Genomic DNA, 23,701 nt, shown 5'->3' on the forward strand with positions numbered 1-23,701 from the left:
CTGCCTCCCAAGTCCTGGGATTAAAGGCATGCGCCACCACCGCCAGGCTTGCAATTACATTTTTATAACAACTTTTCCTTTTAAATAGAGTCTAGCCAATACATTTTTTTCTTCAAACTGCCTTATCATTAATAATGGATTCAGAAACTCCTATCTAAAAAAGAAAAGGTAAACCTTAAAAGTACATTGTGCTGCTCTATCTGGAGGTCAAGCGGGACAGAACCTGTCAAAGTAGCTTTTTGTGTTCAGTGTGCAAAGTGAGTATACTTTATCTTCATTATTCCGGGCTGTGCTCTTCTCTCTCTGGAGTCTGCTTGTAGAGCATAGGCTGGTCTCGAACTTGTCAGTCTGTCCCCCTTTCCTCTTGAGTGCTCATATTACAGGTATGTGCTGGTCCATTTATATAAGTCTTTGTTTTGAAGATTTGTGTGTGTGTGTGTGTGAGTGTGTGTGCTTGTGTCTGTGTGAGTGTGGACTCCTAAGTGCCCAAGTGAGCACGTGATGTGAGGAGACAGTCTTCAGGGTTGTGCCTCTCCTTCCACCCTGGTTTTGCTGCCATACCGTGTGTGTGTGTGCTTCTGGCCAACTCTCCTGCGTCTGGCCCTCACTGAGACCACAAGCATTGGCTACTGCATCCAGTCTCTTGAGTGGTTCTGGAATTGAACTCAGCTCAGGCACCTAGCACTTTTACCTGTTGAGCCATCTCCTCCCATTTGTGTAAATCTTAAAAGGCTTGTATTGATTGTGCCTGTAGTCTGAGCTGAAGAAGTCCTATTTTCTAACACATGAATATGCATGTGTGTTGTTCACATTATATTTTTTCCTTAGGAAAAATACTATATGAGTATTGGGATGAGTAGAACTGACCAGATGCCTGACACCGTGACACATACTTTTAATCTCAGCATTTGGGCACTTGAGATGCAGAAGTAGGTGGAGCTCAGTGAATTCCAGGCCAGCTAGGGCTGTGTAATAAGATCCTGTTTCAAAATTAAAACAAAAAGCACAACCTACCAGAGTTGGGCCTAGTGCTACACACCTGTAATCCTAGCACAAAGGAAACAAAACGAAGAGGACCATGGGTTCAAGGCCAGCCTGGGGCCAGGCAGCAGTTTCTGAGTTAGAGCTCAGCCATAGTGTGAGTCTGTTTATAAAAGCTTCAGTGTACAGGTGCTAAGGACAATGCCTTTGTCTCATTGAATTATGAGAGGCTCTCAGGATCTTCAAGGTTTGTTTCTCCCTTAAAAGGAAAACAAACTTAGCCACATGTTGATATGCATTCAGTGATTCTGCCTTGGAAGAATTCCATCTAATTCTGAGAGATACAGTTCTTAGAGAGATAGAATTTAGGGCTGGAGAGATGGCTCAGAGGAGCTACTTTCTGTTCCCAGCACCCACATCAAGTGGCTCACAGCTGTCCTTAACTCCAGCTCCAGGGATCTGACACTTTGGCTTCTGGGAACCCCTGACACACACCTTTTTGTCCCCCATATACACATAATTAAAAATAATAAGAATAAATCTTAAAATCAAAGAAGCAGACTTTAACTGAAGCTCTGCTTTCCATTAACCTGTGCAGTGCAACCCTAACTGGCCTGGCTACTCAGGGTTCACCTGCCCGCAGACCTCCAGGGGATGTGGGATATGTCACCTTCTGGGGGTTACTTTGCTTCTCCCTCTGCAGCAGGGAACCAGGCCTTCTCTTGTTACTGGCCTGATTCTTGTTCATGTAGTCGGAAAAAAAAAATCTCATGAAACCAAACTTACTGTATAGCTCTGATATTTGAAAATTAAAATATCACTTCAGAGATAATGAGCTAACAAATGCTGGCATTGGTCTCTCCATGTTTCTTAGGAGCTAGACAAGTGGTTTTACAGCAGTTGGAAATTTTGTTGGCTGTTATTCTGCCTTCTGGGAAGGCTGAGATTACATAGACTTCAAGATTGATTCAAAATGTGGTATGCATCAGTGGAAAGAATTGTCTTTGTTCATTTAGGGTGTTTTTTGTATTTAAAGTGTTTGAATTATTAAATTTCAAAATTTTAAAGGATTTATCTTATTTTAAATTCTGTCTGTTTTTGTGTGCGTGTGCATGTATTTGCATGTGAGTGCAGGTGCCCAAGGAAGCCAGAAGAGAGTGACAGATCCCCTGGAGCTGGGGTTTAATTATTAGAGTTATCCAGGTTAAAAAGACGGAGTTGGAAGCAACTTAACCAGTAGTAAGAATGCCCGGTGCCCCCAGAGTCAGGGCTTTGTGACAGTATGGTGGAGGAATGGCAGCTGGTGAGAGAGGCACAGTTAGCATAGCTCAGCTTTTAGTGTGGACACAACTGAATGGTGGAGCCTTTTTGCATAATGCATGCAAGCAATAGTTTGGAGACACACATGGGAGGGTCAGAAGTTATTTGGTGGGCTAGGTCTGGGCATGGAGAGTGCAGGAACAAAGGCATCCATTAGAGACTAAGGTGAGGGCTCTGGGGCTTTGAGAAGGTGTCCGAGTTTGAATGGAAATGGAGGAATAGAGGACAGGTGGCAGGAATTCCCTGGATGTTTGAGGAGGAGGGAGTTTAAAGAAGAGGGTGGCTGCAAATACAAGGGAGGTGATTTGAAGCTTGGACATCGTCCTTAGCTATAGAGAGGTCTTGTCAGTCGGCAATGTGTTAGAGACAGTGCTGTCTCTCCCAACCTCGAGCGAGTTTTAATTACCCCAGGTCCTTCTCAGTGTATGGAAGGCAGCTCTATTTAAAGATGGAAGCTTTATTTAAAGAATTGCTCATGACACAAGATTCTATGGGAATATTTATTTATGGTTTTTCAAGACAGGGTTTCTCTGTCTAGCCCTAACTGTCCTGGATTAGCTTTGTAAACCAGGCTGGCCTTGAGTCACAGAGATCCTCCTGACTCTGCTTTCCTAGTGCTGGGATCAATGGTATGTGCTACCCCATCCACAACCCCCAGTTGTGAATGTTTTAACTGTGTAAGTTAGTTTTGATTCTCTCTGATGCCTTCAGGTGCATAGTCTCTCCTAGTCACATGCACATGTGGGTACATGAATGTCCTGATGGTTGTCTACTAAAATAGGCTTACTCCCCCTACCCCCATAATTCCTGCATGAGAGTCAGTTCCTTATACTAACAGGCAAACTTTTATTTCCATTGTTATTTGTTAGCATTACTGAAAGAGAATGTTACACCTGTGTTCTTTTGGAAAGACTCACCTGGCAGGCACTCAGCTGAAGGTCCACTGTAGCTTTAGTTCAGTGTCCTTCCTTTTAGGTTAGGTGCTATTAAAGTCTTAATTATCTCAACTATGTTCAAACAAGTATTAATGTATCCCACTTTATTAAAGATCACCTATAGTTCACTCAGGTGTTTACAACAATTCTTTATTTGTGCTTGTGCATGTGTGTGTGTCTGAGAGGCAGGGCTTACATACAGGGTTAGAGGACAGCTTTCAGGAGTCGGTTTGCTCCTTCCACCACATGGGCTCTAGAATCGAACCCACGATATGGGGCTTGGCAGCAGTCACTTTTACCTACTGAGCCCTATCAGAGGTGCCATGCAGTCTTTTAAAAATGGATATCTTTAACACAACTAATACTTATGTAAGTTGTCTTCAGCTTGGATTTAAGGCAGAAAGATATCATATATAGAGTTGCTAACTTGTACAGTGTGGAATTGATACAAAGTTTTACATTCTGTATGTTTATATTTGAATTTCTTTTGCTGTGTTTTTCTAGTTCTTATGGTTTTTGTTTAGAAGTACTCAAATTAGTTTTCTGTTTTTGATTTAGGTTCAACCTTAAAGTGCAATTGCAGATTTTAGCAAGCTTCATGCTCACTGGAGTTTCTGGGGGTGCAAAGTATGCTCAGAATGGACAACTTTTTGGTCGTTTTAAGCTTACTGAAACCCTGTCTGAAGACACGTTGGCTGGACGGCTGGTGATGACCAGGGTCAATGCTGTTTATTTATTACCAGTCCCTAAAGAGAAGCTTGTCCAGTCCCAGGGAACCAAAGAGAAGGTTTATGAAGCTACTATTGAAGAAAAAACAAAAGACTATGTATTTTTAAGGATATCCAGGGAATGCTGTGAAGAACTTAGTCTGCAGCCTGACTGTGACACCCAGGTATGTTTGCAGGCAGCGCCTTCCTTCCCTCAGGAGTGTCGTCATCTGTGCCAGTGGTTGCCCTGGACCAGGATGCACTTGACTTTGAAGTCTTATCCTGGCTGGTTGGAACTACAGCTTCGGTCACCTTTTGAGTTTAAGGAATGTGTAGTATATTCCAGTCTTGTAGAAGTTCTAGACTTCAACATCAGCAGTGGAAGAGCAGATGTTTTGGAAACTGCAGCATCCAGAGCCATGAGATCAGCATGTGTCTGCTTCCCTTCTCTCTGCATTAATGGTGTTGGAAGCCTATGTTCAGTCTACCATATTTAGCCGAAGCTAGCCCATCTTTTTAAAATATGAAACTTAGGGACCATTATTCATAGTCAGTCTGTACAGTGTTATAAGGTTGATTATTACTCAACATGTGATATTACACACTTGTTCTGATGCTATCGAATGTGTTTTCTATGGGCATGGTGGGTTCAGATACCCTTGATCTGGTGTTTATAAGATTTCAGTTCTTAGTATGTAAAATGAAGTGAAAAATAGCATATATACTATTAGTGTGATCACATAAGGTCATACATGGCAGGTACTTATTATAGTGCCCAACAGTGTTTTCCATACTAATTACTGATACTAATTCCATAGTTTGAAAGAAACTCTAAACTTGTTCTGCAAGCTGTTGTCTCCATGAAGCATTTAGTGTACTGCTGATACTGATGTTGGTGCAAAAGTCTTTTGTAAAAAGGTCCATTTTGTATTTCAGGTTGAGCTTCAGTTTCAGTTGAACCGATTACCCCTCTGTGAAATGCATTATGCACTAGACAGGATTAAGGACAATGCTGTTTTGTTTCCAGACATCAGTATGACTCCTACGATACCTTGGAGTCCCAACAGGTAGGAGAAGAGATTTCTTAGAAAAGTAAGACTGTGAATATTAAACTGAATGCTTATATCAGTTGAAACATACTTTATTGATTTATTGATTGCTGGCCTTCCCCTCACCCTTTAAGACAAGGTCTCATACAGTAACCAGGTTGGACTGGATCTTATTATGGAGCGTAAGCTGACCTGGAACTTGTGGCAGTCCTCGTGCCTTAGCCTCTCTAGTGCTGGGGTACAAGTCAGTACGCTGAGCTCAAGCATTTAGATTACAAATTAGTTCTGTGGCTTCTCTCAAAGGTCACAGTTTAATAGAACACTGAGCAGTTTTGGGATGTTTCCAGACTGACCTGAATGTGACGATCATGACCTTTTTACAGTGGGTCACATATACTAAGTAGCTCTGGGATATAGGTGATACTGTGATCTCACAAAGTGGAAGGAATGGATAGACTGTTCTTCAGAAACTGCTGAAGTTAGGAGGTGTGCAGCTATTCCTCTACTTACCTCTGTCACCCCCCTGTAGGAGTTAAGGCTGGCTTGTCCCAAGATTATGTAGCTGTGTGAGTGTTCTGTTCATCTTTGTCACTGGCTACTGTCCCACTAACCTCTGCCTTCCTAGGTCAGTTGATGTTAGTATCTAAGTGGCTTTACACAATACAGATAAGGTTGGGTGGCCGTCAGGCAGAGTGGCGGCCCTGTCTTGCTAACGGAGGTCCTGGTGTCTTTACTGATTGATCTCCAAGATCACCTGCATGTTGTCAAGTGAAGAGTGAACACAGAGGCCCGGGCACTTCACTGCAGTGATCAGGCCTAGAAATGCACATACAAATCCACACAGCCTCTTCTCCTAAAGACAGAACAACATGTGATATGTTATGCTTCCAGTACAAGCTGCTGTTACTGCCTCACTCCATTTTATTGCCAAATTTCTCAATAGGCGCCAGTCTACATGTCTCCAGCATTTTCTATTCCCTGATGCTTTATCACTCCCTGTCTTAAATGTAAGCTGTGATCTGATCATAGAAACCCAGGGCATCCCAGCCCTACTTGGCTCAGCTTCTCTGTGTCCATCTTTCTTTCCATCCTTACAACTGGTGCTCAAGTTAATCCCGGACTATTTCTGTAGCATTCTGTTGCTCATCCATCCTGCTGCCTGTATTTCTGTTGTCTGGTCCAACCTGAACACTTCCTCCAGTGTTAGTTCACGTCTTTGTGGCTAAGGTCTGAGTGTGATTCTGAGCTCTGTCACCGGGTCTTGCTGCCTTACAGTGCTGTCTTCTGCCTTTCTTGGCCTCTGTAATCTAGCTGTGGGCTGCGAGAAGCCAATTGCTTGGACATTTATTTAGGCCTTCCTGGACTGGTTTGGCTCCTTATGTTTCTCTTATTCCTTTGAAAAATTTTAAACATTGTGGTAAAATCCATGGAACAAAGAATCCACCATTCTTAGCCATTTTAAGAGTCTAGTGTGCTAACTTTAAATACATTGATGTGTGAGATCCTCAGACCTTTTCAATGTGACCCTGATTCTGTCCCTTATTATGTCTCTGCCTCTTCACCTTTGTGTGGCTTTCTCTGCCAAACAATCTTTGCTCAGGACCAGCTTTTTGTAGACCTGTAGAGTCACATCAGTGTAGGTGCTCACTCTTGAGGCAGATGAGGATGCTTCCGTTTCATTTTTGAGCACGTTTCCTGAGCCACGCCATGGCAGTTCTAGGCTCTCTAGTATGATTTCTCTCTGTATTCATTTGTGTCAGTGTGTATATTTTAACTTTCCCCTGGACTCTGAACTCTGTAAAGTTTGAGGCCATGTCTCATTTATTTTGACTATCAGAGGATCTGGTACATTGAAGTTAATATTCATTTCAGGTTTAAAGAGGCAGCTTAGTTCAGATGTGAGGTACCCTTGTGAGGCTTTTGCCATTGTGGCCTGACTTGCTCATTGACTGCCCATGTGCCAAGAAACCGTCTCACAGCAGACGCTGTCAAGCAGGACAGACTTGTCACTGCAGTCTGCACAGTAGAGGAAGGTCATGTGTCTGGGGACACACTGAGGCACCTATAGCCATTTAAACTCTTTTCTGGAATCAGGGAGTATAGACAGACAGTGACGCTGCAAAACTGTTCCTGAGCGTGTAGCCTGTACACTAATTGCAGGGTGCATTTAATAATAAAATAAGTTAATTTGGTGTTGGGAGGAAAATAATTTTTACTCTGTTTAAAAAATTTTGCCAGTGGTGGTGGCACACACCTTTAATTCCAGCACTTGGGAGGCATGGGTAGGGCCAGGGGCAGGAGCAGAGGCAAAGGATCTCTGAGTTTAAGGCCAGCCAGGGCTACACAGAGGAAAAAAAAACATGTCAATAAACAAATCAAAACACAAAGCAAAGAAAATAAAAGAAAAAAACCCACAAAACATTTTTTTTTTTTACACTGAGATGAGACTTGGAGAGGGTTTATATTTTCAGCTGTAGAAACTATGACTATCATAGTGAGCATGTTCAAGTCTCTCTTGCTAAATGCTGGCACAATGATGATAGTTTGTTTCAGTGTTTAGCTTTCTTTACATATTCAGTATTCATTGCCTGAAATTGCAGAGGGGACTGACATCAATAAAGTCTCTGATCTCCTCTGGCCTCACCACACCAAAACAATTGATAAGCAGAATCCGTTCCATAATTAAGTAAAAAGATATAGACTAGTTACAGAGTTGATCCTGTAAGTTTGTCAGTAATCTCTTAGCTTTGTAGTTAATGTACGGAGTCTTGTGTCTTCAATATTCTGTAACTCATTCGTGCTTCTGGATGGGGGTGGTTAGTGTGTGCTGTGTTCTTTTTAATAGATATTACTCAACCAATCTTTTTCTAAAATCACCAGAAAAGACAGAAATAGAAGGTAATGTGAACTGAACTTTTGTTGCTCAATTATATTTTTAAATAACTTTACATGAATATCTTAGTTCATGTAGATATATGATCTCATTAGGTTTTAAGACAGCCATGGAATACCAGTGTCGGGGTGTCTGTAGACAGGGCTGGGCCAGGGCCGGGGCTAGGAGTACTGTCAGGCCACGCCTCCTTCCCTCCTGGCCTAGAACAACATGCTGGGTTTTGTTTGTTTGCTGCGTTTTTCCCGGGCTTGTTGTTTGTTGGTTCTGGGATGACCATCTGGGATTTATTTGCCATGTGCTGATTGCTGCCAGAGAAGCACTCATGTAAGATGGGCTTTCTGGCTTAAAACTAAAACACTAGTGAGGTGTGCATGTGTATATGTATATATGTGCATGTGTGTGTGTCTGTGTATGCATATATATGTCTATATGTATATATATGAAATGAGAGACAGACAGAGAGACACATAGACACATACACAGAGAGACGGAGAGAGGGGCTTGTTTGAGAAACTTCTTCCCACATCAGGTTGGCCACAGGTGGGTCTCCAGCAAAAGCAGCTGGAAAGCAAGAGTGTTATGGTTAGCTCGGTTCTGCAGAGCAGGAAGGCAGAGGAGAAGGGCACCGGGGACAGTGTCTGCCTCACGCCAGGTCTGGGCATGGTGGTCCCCAGGGCTCATGGAGCATTGCCAGGTTGGGAAGAACTGTGACAAGGAAGCTGGCTCCTGTACAGGAACACATCCAGGGTCCCTTTTTTTCTTTCAGTGCTGAAATGCCAGATTTGGAAAATTAGGTAGTGGCATGTTTTTATCTTCAAAGTTTATTTTCTAAAATGTTTTAAATTTAAAGAGCACCCTTGGTTTGAGTTTAGCACACTGTAACAGTTGTAATTTTTCAACAGCTCAGACTATTACACCAGTTTTCAAATGTAAGTAGTTTCTGGTCTAAGTAGAGTTTGGTCTCACTGAGGACTTTTGGTCTCATGTCTGTCCTCTTGTCTGTGGGTTGTTCTGCAGACACTTGGCAGTACTGTCTTCACACACACTTCCCATTTCTGTTCGTACTTTCATCATTTTACTGTAATTGTTACAGTATTTAGTACTTTGGTTGGAATTGTGACGAAGAATACTGTTGACCCTTTACTTAGTTTGATTTGTCTCAGCATCTGGTGTCCATTTAAATCTTCAGATCATAAGTACGTCAGAGGAGGGGCACTTGTGAGAGAGATCTCATTACAGCCCTTGTGCTACTGTAGCAGGTGCTCTACACCCTGACAGCAGGAGCCATGTGGATGGGCTGTGTGTGAAAATACTAGAAAACTTTCCGTTTGTCAGGGTTTGATACCTTATAAAATTGCTACTTAATCAAGATTTTATAAAACTTTGGTATTTCTCAACTAGGGAGATGCAGATTTTTTTTCCTTTTCTTTGTGATCTAAGCCTGTCTGGATGCCTTTCCATAGGTTAACAGTAGAAACTTAGTTGGGTTCTTGTATTTGGTTTGCTGTGGAGAAAGTGGCAGCTTCCTCACTATGGGAAATGGTTTTCTGCATTTTTGGAATATCACCAGCAAATAGACTACAAACGTTTGATTTCTTTAGAATCTAACTTGGGTTAGTTTTGATTTCATGGTAGAGCACCTTCCTTCACTCAGTGATCCGGAGAGGTTTGGGAGTAAGTGTTGGAAATGTAGATGCTGTGCTTTTGGGGAGAGTTAGTGTCATGACACTGACACTGCTGAGATGTGTGTTTAAAACAGCAGGCTTGTATTTTCTACAGACAGTGGGATGAGCAGTTGGATCCTCGACTAAATGCAAAACAGAAAGAGGCTGTTCTGGCCATCACCACTCCGCTTTCCATCCAGCTGCCTCCCGTCCTCATCATCGGACCCTACGGGACAGGCAAAACCTTCACTCTGGCTCAGGCCGCCAAGCACATACTGCAGCAGCAGGAGACCAGGTGAGCCGAGGGAGGCATGCCCCAGTCTCTTCACCAGACAGAGCCTGTCTTCTTGTTTTAGAGAGAGAATGAGGGCCGATGAGACAGTTTTTATGTTCTTAGCCTCAAAGCAATGAAGTTTGTATTCTCTTAGAATATGCTGTTTTAAAAGTTGGCAGGCAATGTAAGCTGGGTGTAACAGCTCGTGCCTTTAATCCCAGCACTTGGGAGGCAGAGCCAGCTGGATCTCTGAGCTCAAGGCCAGCCTGGTCTATAGAGTGAGTTCCAGCACAGCCAGGGCTACACAGAGAAACCCTGTCTCAAACCCCCCTACCCCCCAAAATAACAAGAACAAGTCGACAGTGTAGATAGACAATGGTAGTTTGACATAGCTGTCAAAACTTCAAGTCTGCTAAGACATTATGGGTATATTAAAACGTGAAGGGCTGGGTTTAAAAATACTGTGGATAGACTTAAAAATTATTTGGGGGAGCTTCTCTTTAGCTTAGAGTAACATAACTCCCGAAGGCACCGTGGGCCCTGTTGAATGTGAGCGGGCGAGGGAATGGACATGTAAGATGGCCACTGCTCTCTTGGTGTTTAACTGCTTGACTAGCTTTTGTTGTGTCATTCTTTTTATTTGCACCATTTATTTCAGCAGGATTCTCATTTGCACCCATTCTAATAGTGCTGCTGACCTCTACATAAAGGATTATTTACATCCATATGTAGAAGCAGGCAATCCCCAGGCAAGACCTCTCAGGTATTTTTAAGGTTTAATTATGTATCTGTATTGTACTTTGTTATTCTTAAGAAAAGGTGTCTGTAAAGATGTCGGGCTTTGGAAGCACCTGAAGCCTTGACTCTGCATTGGCATTTGGGGGTTATGTCATTGGAAAAAATCTGTTAAATTAAAGCAAAAGCTGTAAAAATTGTGTACCATTTCTGAAGCATTGTGTATACACAAAGACATCCTTTTTTAAGTTTCTCATGTAAAATTGTTGTTATGGTTGGAGTAGATTTTGGTATGTACATCTAAAGATAGCATAAGAAAAGTGATTAAAGAAAAGTGGTTAGCTTAAATCAAATTGAGTTTGATTAAAATTCTGGCACATTGTGCACAGCAGAGTAGTCACGTAATGACGGCTCTTTATGGAAGCCGCACATTAGAGAAGCATGATGCACGGAAATGACCTCTGCGGCACACTGAGGGCTTCATTACTGCCACGCACAAGACAGGGTATCAAAGGACACTTGAGGCTCAGTGACTGTGTGTGAGCATAAAATGCACTTATATACAGATTATGGGAAGATAAAAATCCTTTTCTTCAGAAAACAATGGAGAATCATACCATTTGCTTTTGTTGTTACATAAATAATGTTTAGTTTTGCCATTTTGTAAACTAATATATCATGGCCCATTGTACAAATGATTATTAATTATTGCTTAAAAATTAATTTCTAACCACACTTTGATCCATAATTTATTAACCTCTTTTTTCTACTTGAGCCCAGGCATGGAAACATGAAGTTATGCTATTTAATTATTTAATTCCTGGGACCAGACCCTTTTGGAAGTGTTTAGAACAGTGGTGTAGCATATTAACACAGATGCCCATACTGTATTGTCCTCACTCTAGAAGACAGCCGAAACCACCACAGTAGAAGATCCAGTTGCATGTAGTAATAAAAGACCACGTGCTTACTGTTCTCTAAGTGAAGATTTTACTGAAGGATACAGTGTCGGCTAGGCTAAAGCCTAACCTCTGACTTCATAGTGGGCAAGGAGCTGCTGGCAGTTTACCTTGCCTGTTCTTACCCTCAGGGGGAAGAGCTCATTGTTTTATTTACTTGTTGTGTTTGTTGGTAGAACATGTGCACTCGTGTGTGCGCGCGCGTGTGTGTGTGTGTGTGTGTGTGTGTGTGTGTGCGCATGTTGCGTATGAAATGTGGTGATCTCATATGCCATGGTGCTCCTGGCTTAGAAACAGTTGAGAGAAGCCCTTGTGAACATAGTATAGGGTGTTTGACATTTAAGAACGTAGACTCTGTTAGTTTTCTAGGTTATATATATAACCTTTCCATGTGGAATTATTTGGGGCTTTGAAGATCCACCATGATGTGTCTCCATATGTATAATTGATTTCCCAATAGAGTGTAGTTAGTGTGGCCCAAATATAGAAACCTGCCCCACCAGGAGCAGAGATTTCATTTTTTCTTGACTAAGGGTTGTTGGATCCAAGGTGGAAAAATATTTTATTTTCAGATGCAGGTTCAGGTTATCTCATGTAGTAAACAGAGTAAAGCAGGGAAACGTCCAGCTCCCCGAGTGTTCGCTTTATGCAGCCCTGCACATCCACTGTGGCTTTTCTCTAGGGAAGGTGCTACCCTGCAATGGAGGCCGAGCGGTACTTGGATTTTTAGGCTTCATTATAACATTAGCTCAGATTAACTGAGCTAATGTTTCCTACTCAGTAATAACTGCGAGAGATTTGAGAGACAGAGGATGAGAATGAGTCACTGCTCTGGATGACCAGCTTCATCTGAGGGTTTTGGAACTCCCGGCCTGGCAGTGCTACGCAAGGGCTGCATCCCTAGCTGGGCAGGAAATCAGCTTTACTGAAACTGTTCTGGAATGCAAGAGACAGAGCACAAGAGGGCGCCAGATGGCCACAGATGACTGAGAAGAGAGGCTGTTGCTAGGAAGCAAAGCCGACTGGCTTCCTCTCTGCACTCTGGTGTAGATGTGGCCCTGGGAGACAGTTGGGATAGTCATTGAGTAAATACAGTAGTGAAGATGGGTAAGCACACTTCTTGGGATTAGAATTCATGCAATTCCTTGTAGTTGCCACTTGAGCTGAACCTGAAGTATATGGAGTGTTTAGACATCTTAGGTTTGGGTTTCAGTTTCTATTTTGTTTAGAATTGGGGGATTTGTACACCTGTGCTATACTGCACATACATGAAACCTCCCCAGCCCCCACATACACAAACAAAAAGAAATAGAATTGTTTTTTAAGGCACATAAAAAGCTTGATGTGGGCAGCAGGTGGCTGTGATCTGCACTTCTGATGCAGTGATGTGGGGCTGACGGACTATTGCAGATTTGAGGCCACCCTTGTCTGTATGAGGAGTCAGCAAGAGCTACACAGTGAAGGTTTGTCTCAAAGTTATAAAACAAACAAATGGAAAGAAAAGGCAAGGAAAAGGAGTAGGAGGAAATCAGTTTCCTTTTGGCTAGTGGCTCTGAGGACAAGGTTCTGAACATAGCGCAGTGGGGCCAGTCATCCAGAAGAATGCGCTGCTGCTCCGTGAGTGAGCGGGCAGATGGACGGCAGCTGCCGTTTGGGTAGTCTTTAAAGAAACAGATTGTCTTATAAAAAAGGACCTTGACAATTCCTGTTCTAAGTAGTAGCATTTGTAGTTGCTTATTGTATATGAATTTATTACATGTACAAGACCTCAGTGAATTAAAATTATATATACCAGACACATAAGCTGTTTTAAGGATTAATCATATGGAATCTGTGGATTGTCTCTAGGAAATATGTAAATATGCTGTCACATGTATATATATATATTTTAAAGATTTATTTATTATTATATGTAAGTACACTGTAGCTGTCTTCAGACACACCAGAAGAGGGCGTCAGATCTCATCACGGATTGTTGTGAGCCACCATGTGGTTGCTGGGATCCCAACTCAGGACCTTCAGAAGAGCAGTCAGTGCTCTTACCCGCTGAGCCATCTCACCAGCCCACATGTATATTTATGTATGTCTTTTTTCCCCTTTTGGTGCTAGGAACCAAGAGGTTTGAGCTTATTATAAGCTTTACCCCCTGAGTTATGTTTGTATTCTCAATTGTATATTTTAGATAATGAACTTAAAAGCATCATTTGCCACTGTTAATACTCTAATTTGAAAACTGCCACATTTGTTTTATTTCTTTCTCCACTTTTGTAAACACTACTGCCATTCATGCAGTTTCCAAAGCTAGAGGCAGGTGGCTGTAATCCAGTTCTCAGGAGGGAGAGATAGGCGGTCCAGTAAGTAGGGTGGATCATTCTCCAGCCACTGTGTAGTGAGTTTGAGGCCAGCCTGGCTCAGACTCTGTTTCAAAAACAAAACCCAATCACCTGTTGCCTTAGTTTTTATCAGTAGTTCATTTATTGGCATATCTAGTGGCATTGTGTTAACATATCTAGTGAATCCGATTTGTATATTTCTGCTGTTACCCAAGCCACCCTCATCTCCTGTCTGTACCCTGGCACTAACCTGGCTCCCTGCTGCTTCTGTTCCCTGCTCTCACCTCCACCTCCCTCAGGACCGAGTTAGAATCCACGTGAATGAGTTTGAGGGTCCACCATGAGCTTGTCTTTCCATGTTCATGTCTGTTGACACCGTGCAGACGCATTGAAGTTGGCCACAGGAGTAGCCTTTTATATCACAGAAGCCAGCACACGCTGGAAACCCTACCCCCATCTGTGTGTTAAGTGTGCCACCCTTAACCTCTGCCTAGGCAAATTCTGCCCAGAGATCAGAGAATTTAGCAACATGAGACATTGCAGCTGCCCTGGCCAGCCGATAGCTTTGCAAACCCAAAGCAAAGCCAAAGCCACCGTGATTGTTCTAGAGCCCTGTGCACTCTGCCTGTGTGCTGTAGCATAGTGAGCAGCCAGTAGATATTTGTTATGTGTTTGGATGGGGATGGTGGGGGCTGGATGTATGGGCTGTAGCTGTACATCAGAGTAATCTCTAGCTGAGGCCTGTTCGTATTTCCTACAATAGCTACTTGAAAAGATGGCCTTTCTTAAGATTTGTATTAAGAGTTTTTGATTATTCAAAAATTTATCTTCAGATTCCAGAAGCCAAGGCAGAGGCTTTTTAAATAATAATTTTAAGAATTTTTCTGAAGTAAAGTTATTACAAATTGTTCTAAAGTAAAAATGTCCTAAGCATACAATCCCATGGTTTGTATCAGCATAAATAATTAAAATCTGAGTCAAGTACATTTTAGTGAGTCTATAATTGAAAAAGGTAATTTGAGAATGGAAGGTTTCAAACTTAATTTAAAACCATTGCTCATAAAACATACATTTGTGTGCTAATTCTGTTGCAAGGTTAATCTGAATACTTAAAAAATTAGGTATATATTTTGTGGTGGCACCTTTACTTGATGTTGAAATCTTTTAAAAATATTTGATAGGGAAGGTCATCATGGGTGTATAGTGGTCATATAGTGGCAGCTTTATACTACACATTTAAACTCTAATAGGGTTTGAATGATTATAAGATTTATTTGTTAATTTTTGGCACTGTGCTCTTAAATGACAGTTCAGTGTTTTAATAATCAGCTACTATGAACATTCTAACAGGAATGCTGTCTTCTCTCGTAGGGTGTATTTCCGAAATCGCTGGGTGAAGACTGTCCACCCAGTGGTGCATCAGTACTGTTTGACCTCAAGCACACACTCCACCTTTCAGATGCCCCAGAAGGAAGACATCCTCAAACATCGAGTGGTGGTGGCCACACTGAACACTTCCCAGTACCTCTGCCAGCTGGACCTTGAGCCTGGTATGCCCACTTGCCACAGGTGGCTGTCTCCCACTGACAGGTTCCTGTGGGCCACATCTGGCCAGGTGTCTCTTTCACCAGAATGCACCTGCCTGTTTATTAACTTGTGTCTTCTTTGCGGCTGCTTTTATGATGCAAAGCTAAGGCAGGATCTCCTGCAGGGACAGAAGCTCTTTGGCCCTTGACTGAAAAACATTTGCCATTTCACTTGTTCTTTAGTTGGTATCTGTTCACTAGTGATCAGTTCAAGTTTGGACAGTTGTATGTATGTATGTATGTATGTGTGTGTGTGCGCGTGAGATTTGTTGAGGTTTTTGCTAACTTGCTTTTGAATCATGTAATGTAGAAATAGCAATCATGGCACTTGATTAAGGTTTTTTACTTTTAAGGATTTATTTGTGTGTGTGTGTGTGTGTGTGTGTGTGTGTGTGTGTGTGCGCGCGCGCGCGCACGCGCGTGTGTCTCGTAGGACACGCAGACACATACATGCATGCCTGTGTATGTGTGTCTCCATGCACAGGTGACTGTGTGTGGCTGTGGAAGCCAGAGGGCCTTTCAGGTGTCTCTTCCGTCACTCTCTGACTATTCCTTTGAGGCAATCTTCCGCATATCTGAGGTCATGTTTTTTTGGCTAGGCTGGAAGCCAGGGAGCCCGAGTAATCCCCGTTGTGTCTTTTGGAGCTGGTATAGGTGGATGGCCTGCTTATGGTGTGGGTGCTGGAACAGAACTTTAGTCTTACCACCATGCAGTAAGCACCCTTCCCTCTTTAACTGTCTCTCCAGCCCCTAAGCTTATTACGCGTACATGCTAGAACCATGGAAAAATCATTCTTCATTTATTTAAACTTTTTTATTTTTGTGTTTTTGAGTCAAGGTCTTACTTTGTAATTCATGCTTGCATTGAGCTTGATATGTAGCCCAGACTGGCCTTAAACTCACATTTTTCTGTCTCAGCCTTCTGAGTGCTAGGCTTACTGGCGTGTGCCAGCATGCCCAGCTCAGTCTGATTTATATGAGCACACAAATCTAAGCTGGTGTGTTGGGTATGGTAGAACTTGAGCATGAGAAGATGGTCGAGTCGCTTTAGTGGGTTCTTCAGCAGGGCTGTCTCTGTGCTCGCTGTAATTGTCAACTGCGCATTGCTTTCCCATCTCCTGTTGGAATTGCATTTAAAGCCACTGACATGCTCTGCTGCATGTCTGAGCCCCTGGAAGGCACAGGCTGCTCCTTTCACCTCTGTTCCTGGCACCTGGCCCAGGGTATAGACACCTGGAGCCAGCACAGGTTACATTCATCTTACATGAAGGTATTGGCAGCCAACTTTTTCTTTTCCTTATTGAAGCTAGGTTTAATGGTATAAAGGCTTTGGAGTTGATACGGGAGGTGACTAGTCTGCATGAGACTTCCTCTCCCTGCCTATAGCTCTTGGCTGGCCATAAAGCAGTCCAAGGATGTGTTTTAGAGGTTAGGCCCAGTGGCAGTGTCATTGCACAGTGGCTCTGTGATGGTCAGCTTGGGGACGTTTCCTCACCTCCTCACTGGATGCTGATGCCTGCAGTGTGTGTAGGGTTAGCTGCTGCTTGTGAGAGGGGAGGGGCTGGGAGGGACTGGGGTGGAGCTGTGTTCACTGTCTCCAGGTGCTCTTACGTTTTATTCCAGTCCATCCTCACTCCAACCCTATGGTGATTATCTTACAGTTAACAGAAGTAAGACGCAAACCAAGTCACTTTAATTAATTAATTAATTAATTGCCATTTCTTTCCTTCCATTTGCTTTCTCTTCTATACTTTCTTCTTTTTTTCTTTTTTATTTTTTCTTTTTGATTTTTCAAGACAGGGTTTCTCTGTATAACCCTGGCTGTCCTGGAACTCACTCTGTAGACCATGCTGACCTCAAGCTCAGAAATCCGCCTGCCTCTGCCTCCCAAGTGCTGAGATTAAAGGCGTGCGTCACCACCGCCCGGCTTCTTTTTTGTTCTTTTTCGAGACAAGGTTTCTCTGTGTAGCCCTGGCTGTTCCCGAACTTATTCTGTAAACCAGGCTGGCCTTGAACTCAGATCTGCCTGCTTCTATTTCTGATGTGCTGGGATGAAAGAAGGGCAGATGCCTTTAGAAAGGGTGCTTACTTAAGTAGGAGGCAACTGTTTTATGATTTATGCACTTTCTGAGAAAATGTTAACAAAAGAAAACAGTCATTCTTTTTAACCTTTTCTTTTAAAAATATTAAAAATATTTATTTTTCATATTTATGTATATGCATGCGTGTGCACGGGCTTGAGCTTGTGCATGTGCACACACATGTGTAAGTGAAGTTGCCCACAGCGTCCAGAAGGTGTCGCATCCCTGGAGTTAAAAGTGGTTGGGCATGGATGCTGGGGAACAAACTCAGGTCCTCTACAAAGAGCAGTACATTGGCTTTTAACCTCTCTGTCATCTCTGCAGCCCCTAATCTTTTACAAAGTCTTGTTTTAAGCTGATTGTCTAGATTGAGGTTGACCTTAGAGTATTCATGACTTGGATTAAGAAAACAAGCTGCGCCTGGCAGCGCTGGGAGCAGTTGCTCTGTGACAGTGCTCTCCTATGTTGTCCCTCCAGGGTTCTTCACGCACGTCCTCTTAGATGAAGCTGCCCAGGCCATGGAGTGTGAGACCATTATGCCTCTAGCCTTAGCCACTAAAAACACACGCATTGTTTTGGCTGGTGATCATATGCAGGTAGGTGTCACCTCAGTCACTGTCTTGTGAGTTATATTTTGGTATTTAATATCCTATTTTCTAAAACACCAGTTGTAATGCCTGTGAGTGCTCTTAGCCTCTGAGCCTTTTTTTTTTTAAAGTTTTATTGCATTATAATGAGAAAAGTAACATGATTTCAATTTATCTGAATTTGTTAACATTTAAAAAACATATTTTAAGTAAATAGAATTAAATCACATTCTTTTTTAAAGATTTATTTATTTATTCATTTTATGTGCATGAGTACACTGTAGCTGTACAGATGGCTGTGAACCATCATGTGGCTGTTGGGAATTGAACTCAGGACCTCTGCTTGCTCCAGCCCCACTCACTCCAGCTTAATACACTGTAGCTGTCTTCAGACACACCAGAAGAGGGCGTCAGATCTCATCACGGATTGTTGTGAGCCACCATGTGGTTGCTGGGATCCGAACTCAGGACCTTCGGAAGAGCAGTCAGTGCTCTTACCCGCTGAGCCATCTCAGCAGCCCCAATTAAATCACATTCTTGTTTACCTTTTGTACCCCAACTCCTCCCAGAGACCCCCTTCAATACCTACAATATTTTTTGTCATATTCTTTAAAATATATAAACTATTATAACAATAAAAATGAGTATTATAAAAGTTGTTTGACATAAAACAACAATCAATTTAACAGTCTTATGCAGATGCTTGTCTACAGCAATACTGAAAATTCAAACTTTTTTCTCAATATAAATTTTAAATAACTCCAAATGTATTAACTGTATATTTCAAAATAATACATCACTACTAATATTTTCTTAAATTAACATAAATATATAAAGTGTTTTTGTTTGTTTGTTTTATATTTAGTAGAGCTTAAAATCTTGGTTCTTACTGTGGTAACCAATACAAGAGTTACAAACGTCAAGCAAAGCATTCAGTCTTACTCTTTGTTGTTCTCTTACAAACCCCTCCAAATTTAATTGTCTACATTTCTTTTGGGTATATAAATACTTTTAAAAAATGTAAGCTGTTCTAAAAATCATAGTATAGTGTAAAAACATGAAATAAACAATAATACTAATAGAGAGGCTGAGATAGGAGAAGCAAGATCTCAAGACCATTATTATGTTGTACACAGCAAGACACTGTCACAAACAAACAGGCTGACAGTGTATGTAGATTCTACAATGATGGACGTATTTCTCCAATTATCAAATTAGAGAGACCATTGGATGACAATCAACTAATTTCTAATTCCTCATGTTTTTGGATTTCAATCAATTAGGATATGTTGGTAATATTAATTTTCATGTTAAGATATTAAGAAAAAGTAATTGTTACTTCCTGTTGTTTTTGTTGTGAGAGGTGGAATTAGGTTTGTGTGGATTTGTTGAAAGATTACTTTCTTACTTCTTCTAGGGTATAATTTTTCTCCTTATGTTGATGTTTTCCATCTATTATCCTTTGTAGGGCAGGATTTGTAGAAAGATATTGTATAAATTTTGTTTTGTCATGGAATATCTTGTTTTCTCCATCTATGGTAATTGAGAGTTTTGCTGGGTATAGTAGTCTGGGCTGGCATTTGTGTTCTTGTAGGGTCTGTATGACATCTGCCCAGGATCTTCTAGCTTTCATAGTCTCTGGTGAGAAATCTGTCGTAATTCTGATAGGCCTGCCTTTATATGTTACTTGATCTTTTTCCCTTATTGCTTTTAAAATTCTTTCTTTGCATTTGGTGTTTTTATTATTATGTAATGGGAGGAATTTCTTTTTTGGTCCAGTCTATTTGGAGTTCTATAGGCTTCTTGTATATTCATGGGCATCTCTTTCTTTAGGTTAGGGAAGTTTTCTTCTATAATTTTGTTGAAGATATTTACTGGCCCTTTGAGTTGGGAGTCTTCACTCTCTTCTATACCTATTATCCTTAGGTTTGGTCTTCTCATTGCATCCTGAATTTCCTGGATGTTTTGGGTTAGGAGCTTTTTGCTTTTTGCATTTTCTTTGACTATTGTGTCAATGTTTTCTATGGTGTCTTCTGCCCCTGAGATTCTCTCTTCTATCTCTTGTATTCTGTTGGTGATGCTTGCATCTACGACTTCTGATTTCTTTCCTAGGTTTTCTATCTGCAGGGTTGTCTCTCTTTCTGATTTCTTTATTGTTTCTATTGCAATTTTTAGATTCTGGATGGTTTTGCTCATTTCCTTCACCTGTTTGTTTGTGTTTTCCTGTAGTTCTTTAAGGGATTTTTGTGTTTCCTCTTGAAGGGCTTCTAGCTGTTTACCTGTGTTCTCCTGTATTTCTTTGAGGGTGCTATTTATGTCTTTCTTAAAGTCCTGTATCATCATCATGAGAAGTGATTTTATATCTGAATCTTGCTTTTCCCGTGTGATGGTGTTTTCAGGACTTGCAATGGTGGGTGTATTGGTTCTGGTGATGCAAAGTAACCTTGGTTTGTGTTGCTTATATTCTTATGCTTGTCTGGCATCATCTGGTTATCTCTAGTGCTACCTGCCCTTGCTAAATCTGACTGGAGCCTGTCCTTCCTGTGATCCTGGTTGTGTCAGACCTCCTCAGAGTCAAGCTGTCTCTGTGATCCTGTGATTCTGGGATCCTGTGACCCTGGGCTTGTTAGAGTGACTGGGAGTGGAGCTTCCTCTGGGTGTTTTGGGAATGACTGCAGAGTTTGCGCCCAAGGTCTGCTCAGGGCACTGGCCGGTGCAGATAGACTGGAAGCAACCCGAGCCACTGGGCTGGCAGAGTTCATGTGTGCCTGGGTCTTGCCGGGCCGAGTTACTCCCAGTGTTGGGACAGATGTTGTGTCCTCTTCGCCTCTGATCCTGGGCATGTTAGAGCGCCTGGGAGTGGAGCTTCCTCTGGGTGTTGTGGGGCCAGAAGGAACCTGAGCCACTGGGCTGGCAGAGTTCCTGTGTGCCCGTGTTGGGACAGATGTTGTGTCCTCCTCACCTCTGATCCTCACCTCTGAGCCTTTACTCCAGCACCGTTAGAGTTAATTTTTATGGTTAGCATGTAGAGTAGTGGAAGAAAGCCTTGTTGGTTATTAATATTAATACTTGTTTGTCAGTCATAGTCTCTATGTATCTATCGAGACATTCATTTATTTATTTATTTTTAAAGATTTATTTATTATTATGAATGAGTACACTGTAGCTGTCTTCAGACCACCAGAAGAGGGCGTCAGATTTCATTACGAGTGGTTGTGAGCCACCATGTGGTTGCTGGGATTTGAACTCATGACTTTTGGAAGAGCAGTTGGTGCTCTTACCTGCTGAGCCATCTCATCAGCCCTTACTTATTTATTGAGACAAAAGTTTTACTGTGTAGCCCAGGCTGGCCTCAAAGCATGACTTCATTCTTTTAAGTTCTGTGATTACAGGTATGTGCCACAACATCCAGTCTGAATTTATTATTTTATGTTATTTTATTTTATTTTTTTTCGAGACAGGGTTTCTCTGTCTAGCTCTGGCTGTTTTGGAGCTCGCTCTGTAGACCAGGCTGGCCTGGAACTCAGAAATCCGCCTGCCTCTGCCTCCCAAGTGCTGAGATTAAAGTTGTGCACCACAATTGCCCAATATTGTTTTATTTTTTAAGCAAATCCTTAAAAATGTTATTTACTTAGTGTGTATGGTACACATGCAGAGATCAGAGATCACTTCTCTCCTACCACTTGGATTTGCAGGATCAAACTCAGGTCATCAAGTTTGATGGCCAGCACCTTTACCCACGGAGCCATCTCACCAGCCCCCAGTTTATTATAGTAGCTTCATATGTTAGTAACATTAGTTTTGTCATACCTGTGGAAAACATTTTCAGATCTCTCTGGAAGCAGTTGTATAGGCTGGGCTCCGTTATCTTCTCTTTCAGGGTTGCTGGCCATTTGTCACTGACGAGTTTAGTACTAGTATAAAGCAGTTGATTGGTTTTGGTGAAGTAACGATTTATGCTCTTTAAATTAGTAAGTCGTTATGTGGGAGGGGACTCTGCATAGCTGTAGATGCTATTGCTGCGCTGCACTGTGAAACGAGGGTTCTAGTCTAGTTCTATGGAAGTTAGTAAAGTGGTTTGTAGACAATACGAGTAATTGGTTTTTCTTTTTACTTTTTGGCTTGCTCCTGCATTTAGCAAATACATAAAGAAGTTTTAGTGTATAAGTAGACTCAAAAATACTGTTTATATAATCTGGCTAAATTTTCTTTGTATGTTTGTCTGTTACAGCTCAGTCCTTTTGTTTACAGCGAGTTTGCCAGGGAGAGAAACCTTCATGTTTCATTACTTGATCGACTCTATGAGCATTACCCTGCTGAGTTTCCATGCAGGATCCTCCTCTGTGAGAACTATCGCTCCCATGAAGCTATCATCAAGTAGGTGTGAGCTGTTCCCTGACTCACACTTCCCTGGGCTGTGGGAGGGAACCTGCAAGCACATGGCCAGGCATGGGGGGTTTATTTGTGGTCTCTTGGGTGTTTCAGACTTTGCCTAACTTGTTGTTTTTAAAAGAATACCTGAAAATCCAGAGTTAGGATTCTTCATAAGGAATTAGGCAGTTTGAGTACTACAACTCAGGCTTTACTGAGCCTGAAATATTTTTCTATGAATTTTTATATAGATATATTTTTCTATGAATTAATATGTAATCTATATGAAAAGTGGCATACCTCTGTTACCTGTTCTAAGAGAAAGAAAAGGAAATGCAAGGGGAAAAACTGTAACGTTGATTTTTAAAAAGCCTCCTCTTAACTACAGTATGTGTGTGAAAGACACATCTACAGGACAGCTTGTGGCGAGTCCTGAGATCAGCATCTAGCTGAAGGAGCAGGGTGTTGCCAGAAACAAGCTCTGTCAAAGCTTCCTACAGTTAGTAATGTTGGTTTTGTCATGCCTGTGGAGACCCTTTCAGATCTCCCTGGAAGCATTTGTGCAGATTGTGGTCTGCCATCCTCTGCCATGATACTGCTCTTCCATGGTTGCCGGCCATTGTAGTCAGTGATGGATTTAGGCCTACACAGTGTGGTTTTTTTTTGGCAAGGTTGTAGACTGCAGTTGATGTGTTGTATTCGATACCATGTGTTTTTGTGTTTGCATGTATAGTCACACATCCCTTATGTATAGGATGCAGTCTGAGGACTGTCACTAAATTTTGTCATTGTGTGAACATCATAGAGTACATTTCACAAATGTAAACAGTGTCATCAGTCTCCTAACTCAGTCTCATGGAAAAAGGAAGGCATATGAGGCTGCCTGTGTGATATGACAGAGCTCTTTACAGGGCTGCTTTTACAGGCAGGATACACTCTGAAATAATAAAATACAAGAAGAACATAGAGCAATTGTGCAGTTCTTTGGAGTAGGATGTCCTGTGCATCCCTGTCCTTTGTGGGTTTGTGTGCTCCAGCACCACCACAGACACACGGATCTCTTGGTTCTGTGTGCTGGTTGTGCTAAGAGTCTTTCAGCTCCAATGTAGGCCATGGGGGCCATTGTTGACAGAGTTGTTAGGTGACACATGGAGGTATATGAGCCACATGAGTGGGATTATGTGTTAGCTAAGAACATGCAGTTTAGGGGATTTCCTCCCAGAGCA

General features: G+C 42.0%; 1 protein-coding gene across 8 annotated transcripts in view; it reads left to right on the forward strand.

The window, feature by feature from the left end:
- Helz (helicase with zinc finger) overlaps positions 1-23,701 on the forward strand; it is a 169,527-nt gene that overhangs the window by 88,594 nt on the left and 57,232 nt on the right. For 6 of the 8 annotated variants that reach the window (XM_031353638.1, XM_031353640.1, XM_031353639.1 and 3 more), the window contains 7 exons: positions 3,795-4,128; positions 4,880-5,010; positions 9,665-9,844; positions 10,482-10,586; positions 15,222-15,400; positions 17,995-18,113; positions 22,336-22,481. In XM_031353638.1, the coding sequence (XP_031209498.1) occupies positions 3,795-4,128; positions 4,880-5,010; positions 9,665-9,844; positions 10,482-10,586; positions 15,222-15,400; positions 17,995-18,113; positions 22,336-22,481 (1,194 nt within the window). The remainder of the gene's footprint in view (positions 1-3,794; positions 4,129-4,879; positions 5,011-9,664; positions 9,845-10,481; positions 10,587-15,221; positions 15,401-17,994; positions 18,114-22,335; positions 22,482-23,701) is intronic. The other 2 variants (XM_031353641.1, XM_031353642.1) reach the window with 2 other exon arrangements.

Source organism: Mastomys coucha, unplaced genomic scaffold (assembly GCF_008632895.1).
Source record: "Mastomys coucha isolate ucsf_1 unplaced genomic scaffold, UCSF_Mcou_1 pScaffold5, whole genome shotgun sequence".
In the NCBI taxonomy this organism is placed as follows: domain Eukaryota; kingdom Metazoa; phylum Chordata; class Mammalia; order Rodentia; family Muridae; genus Mastomys; species Mastomys coucha.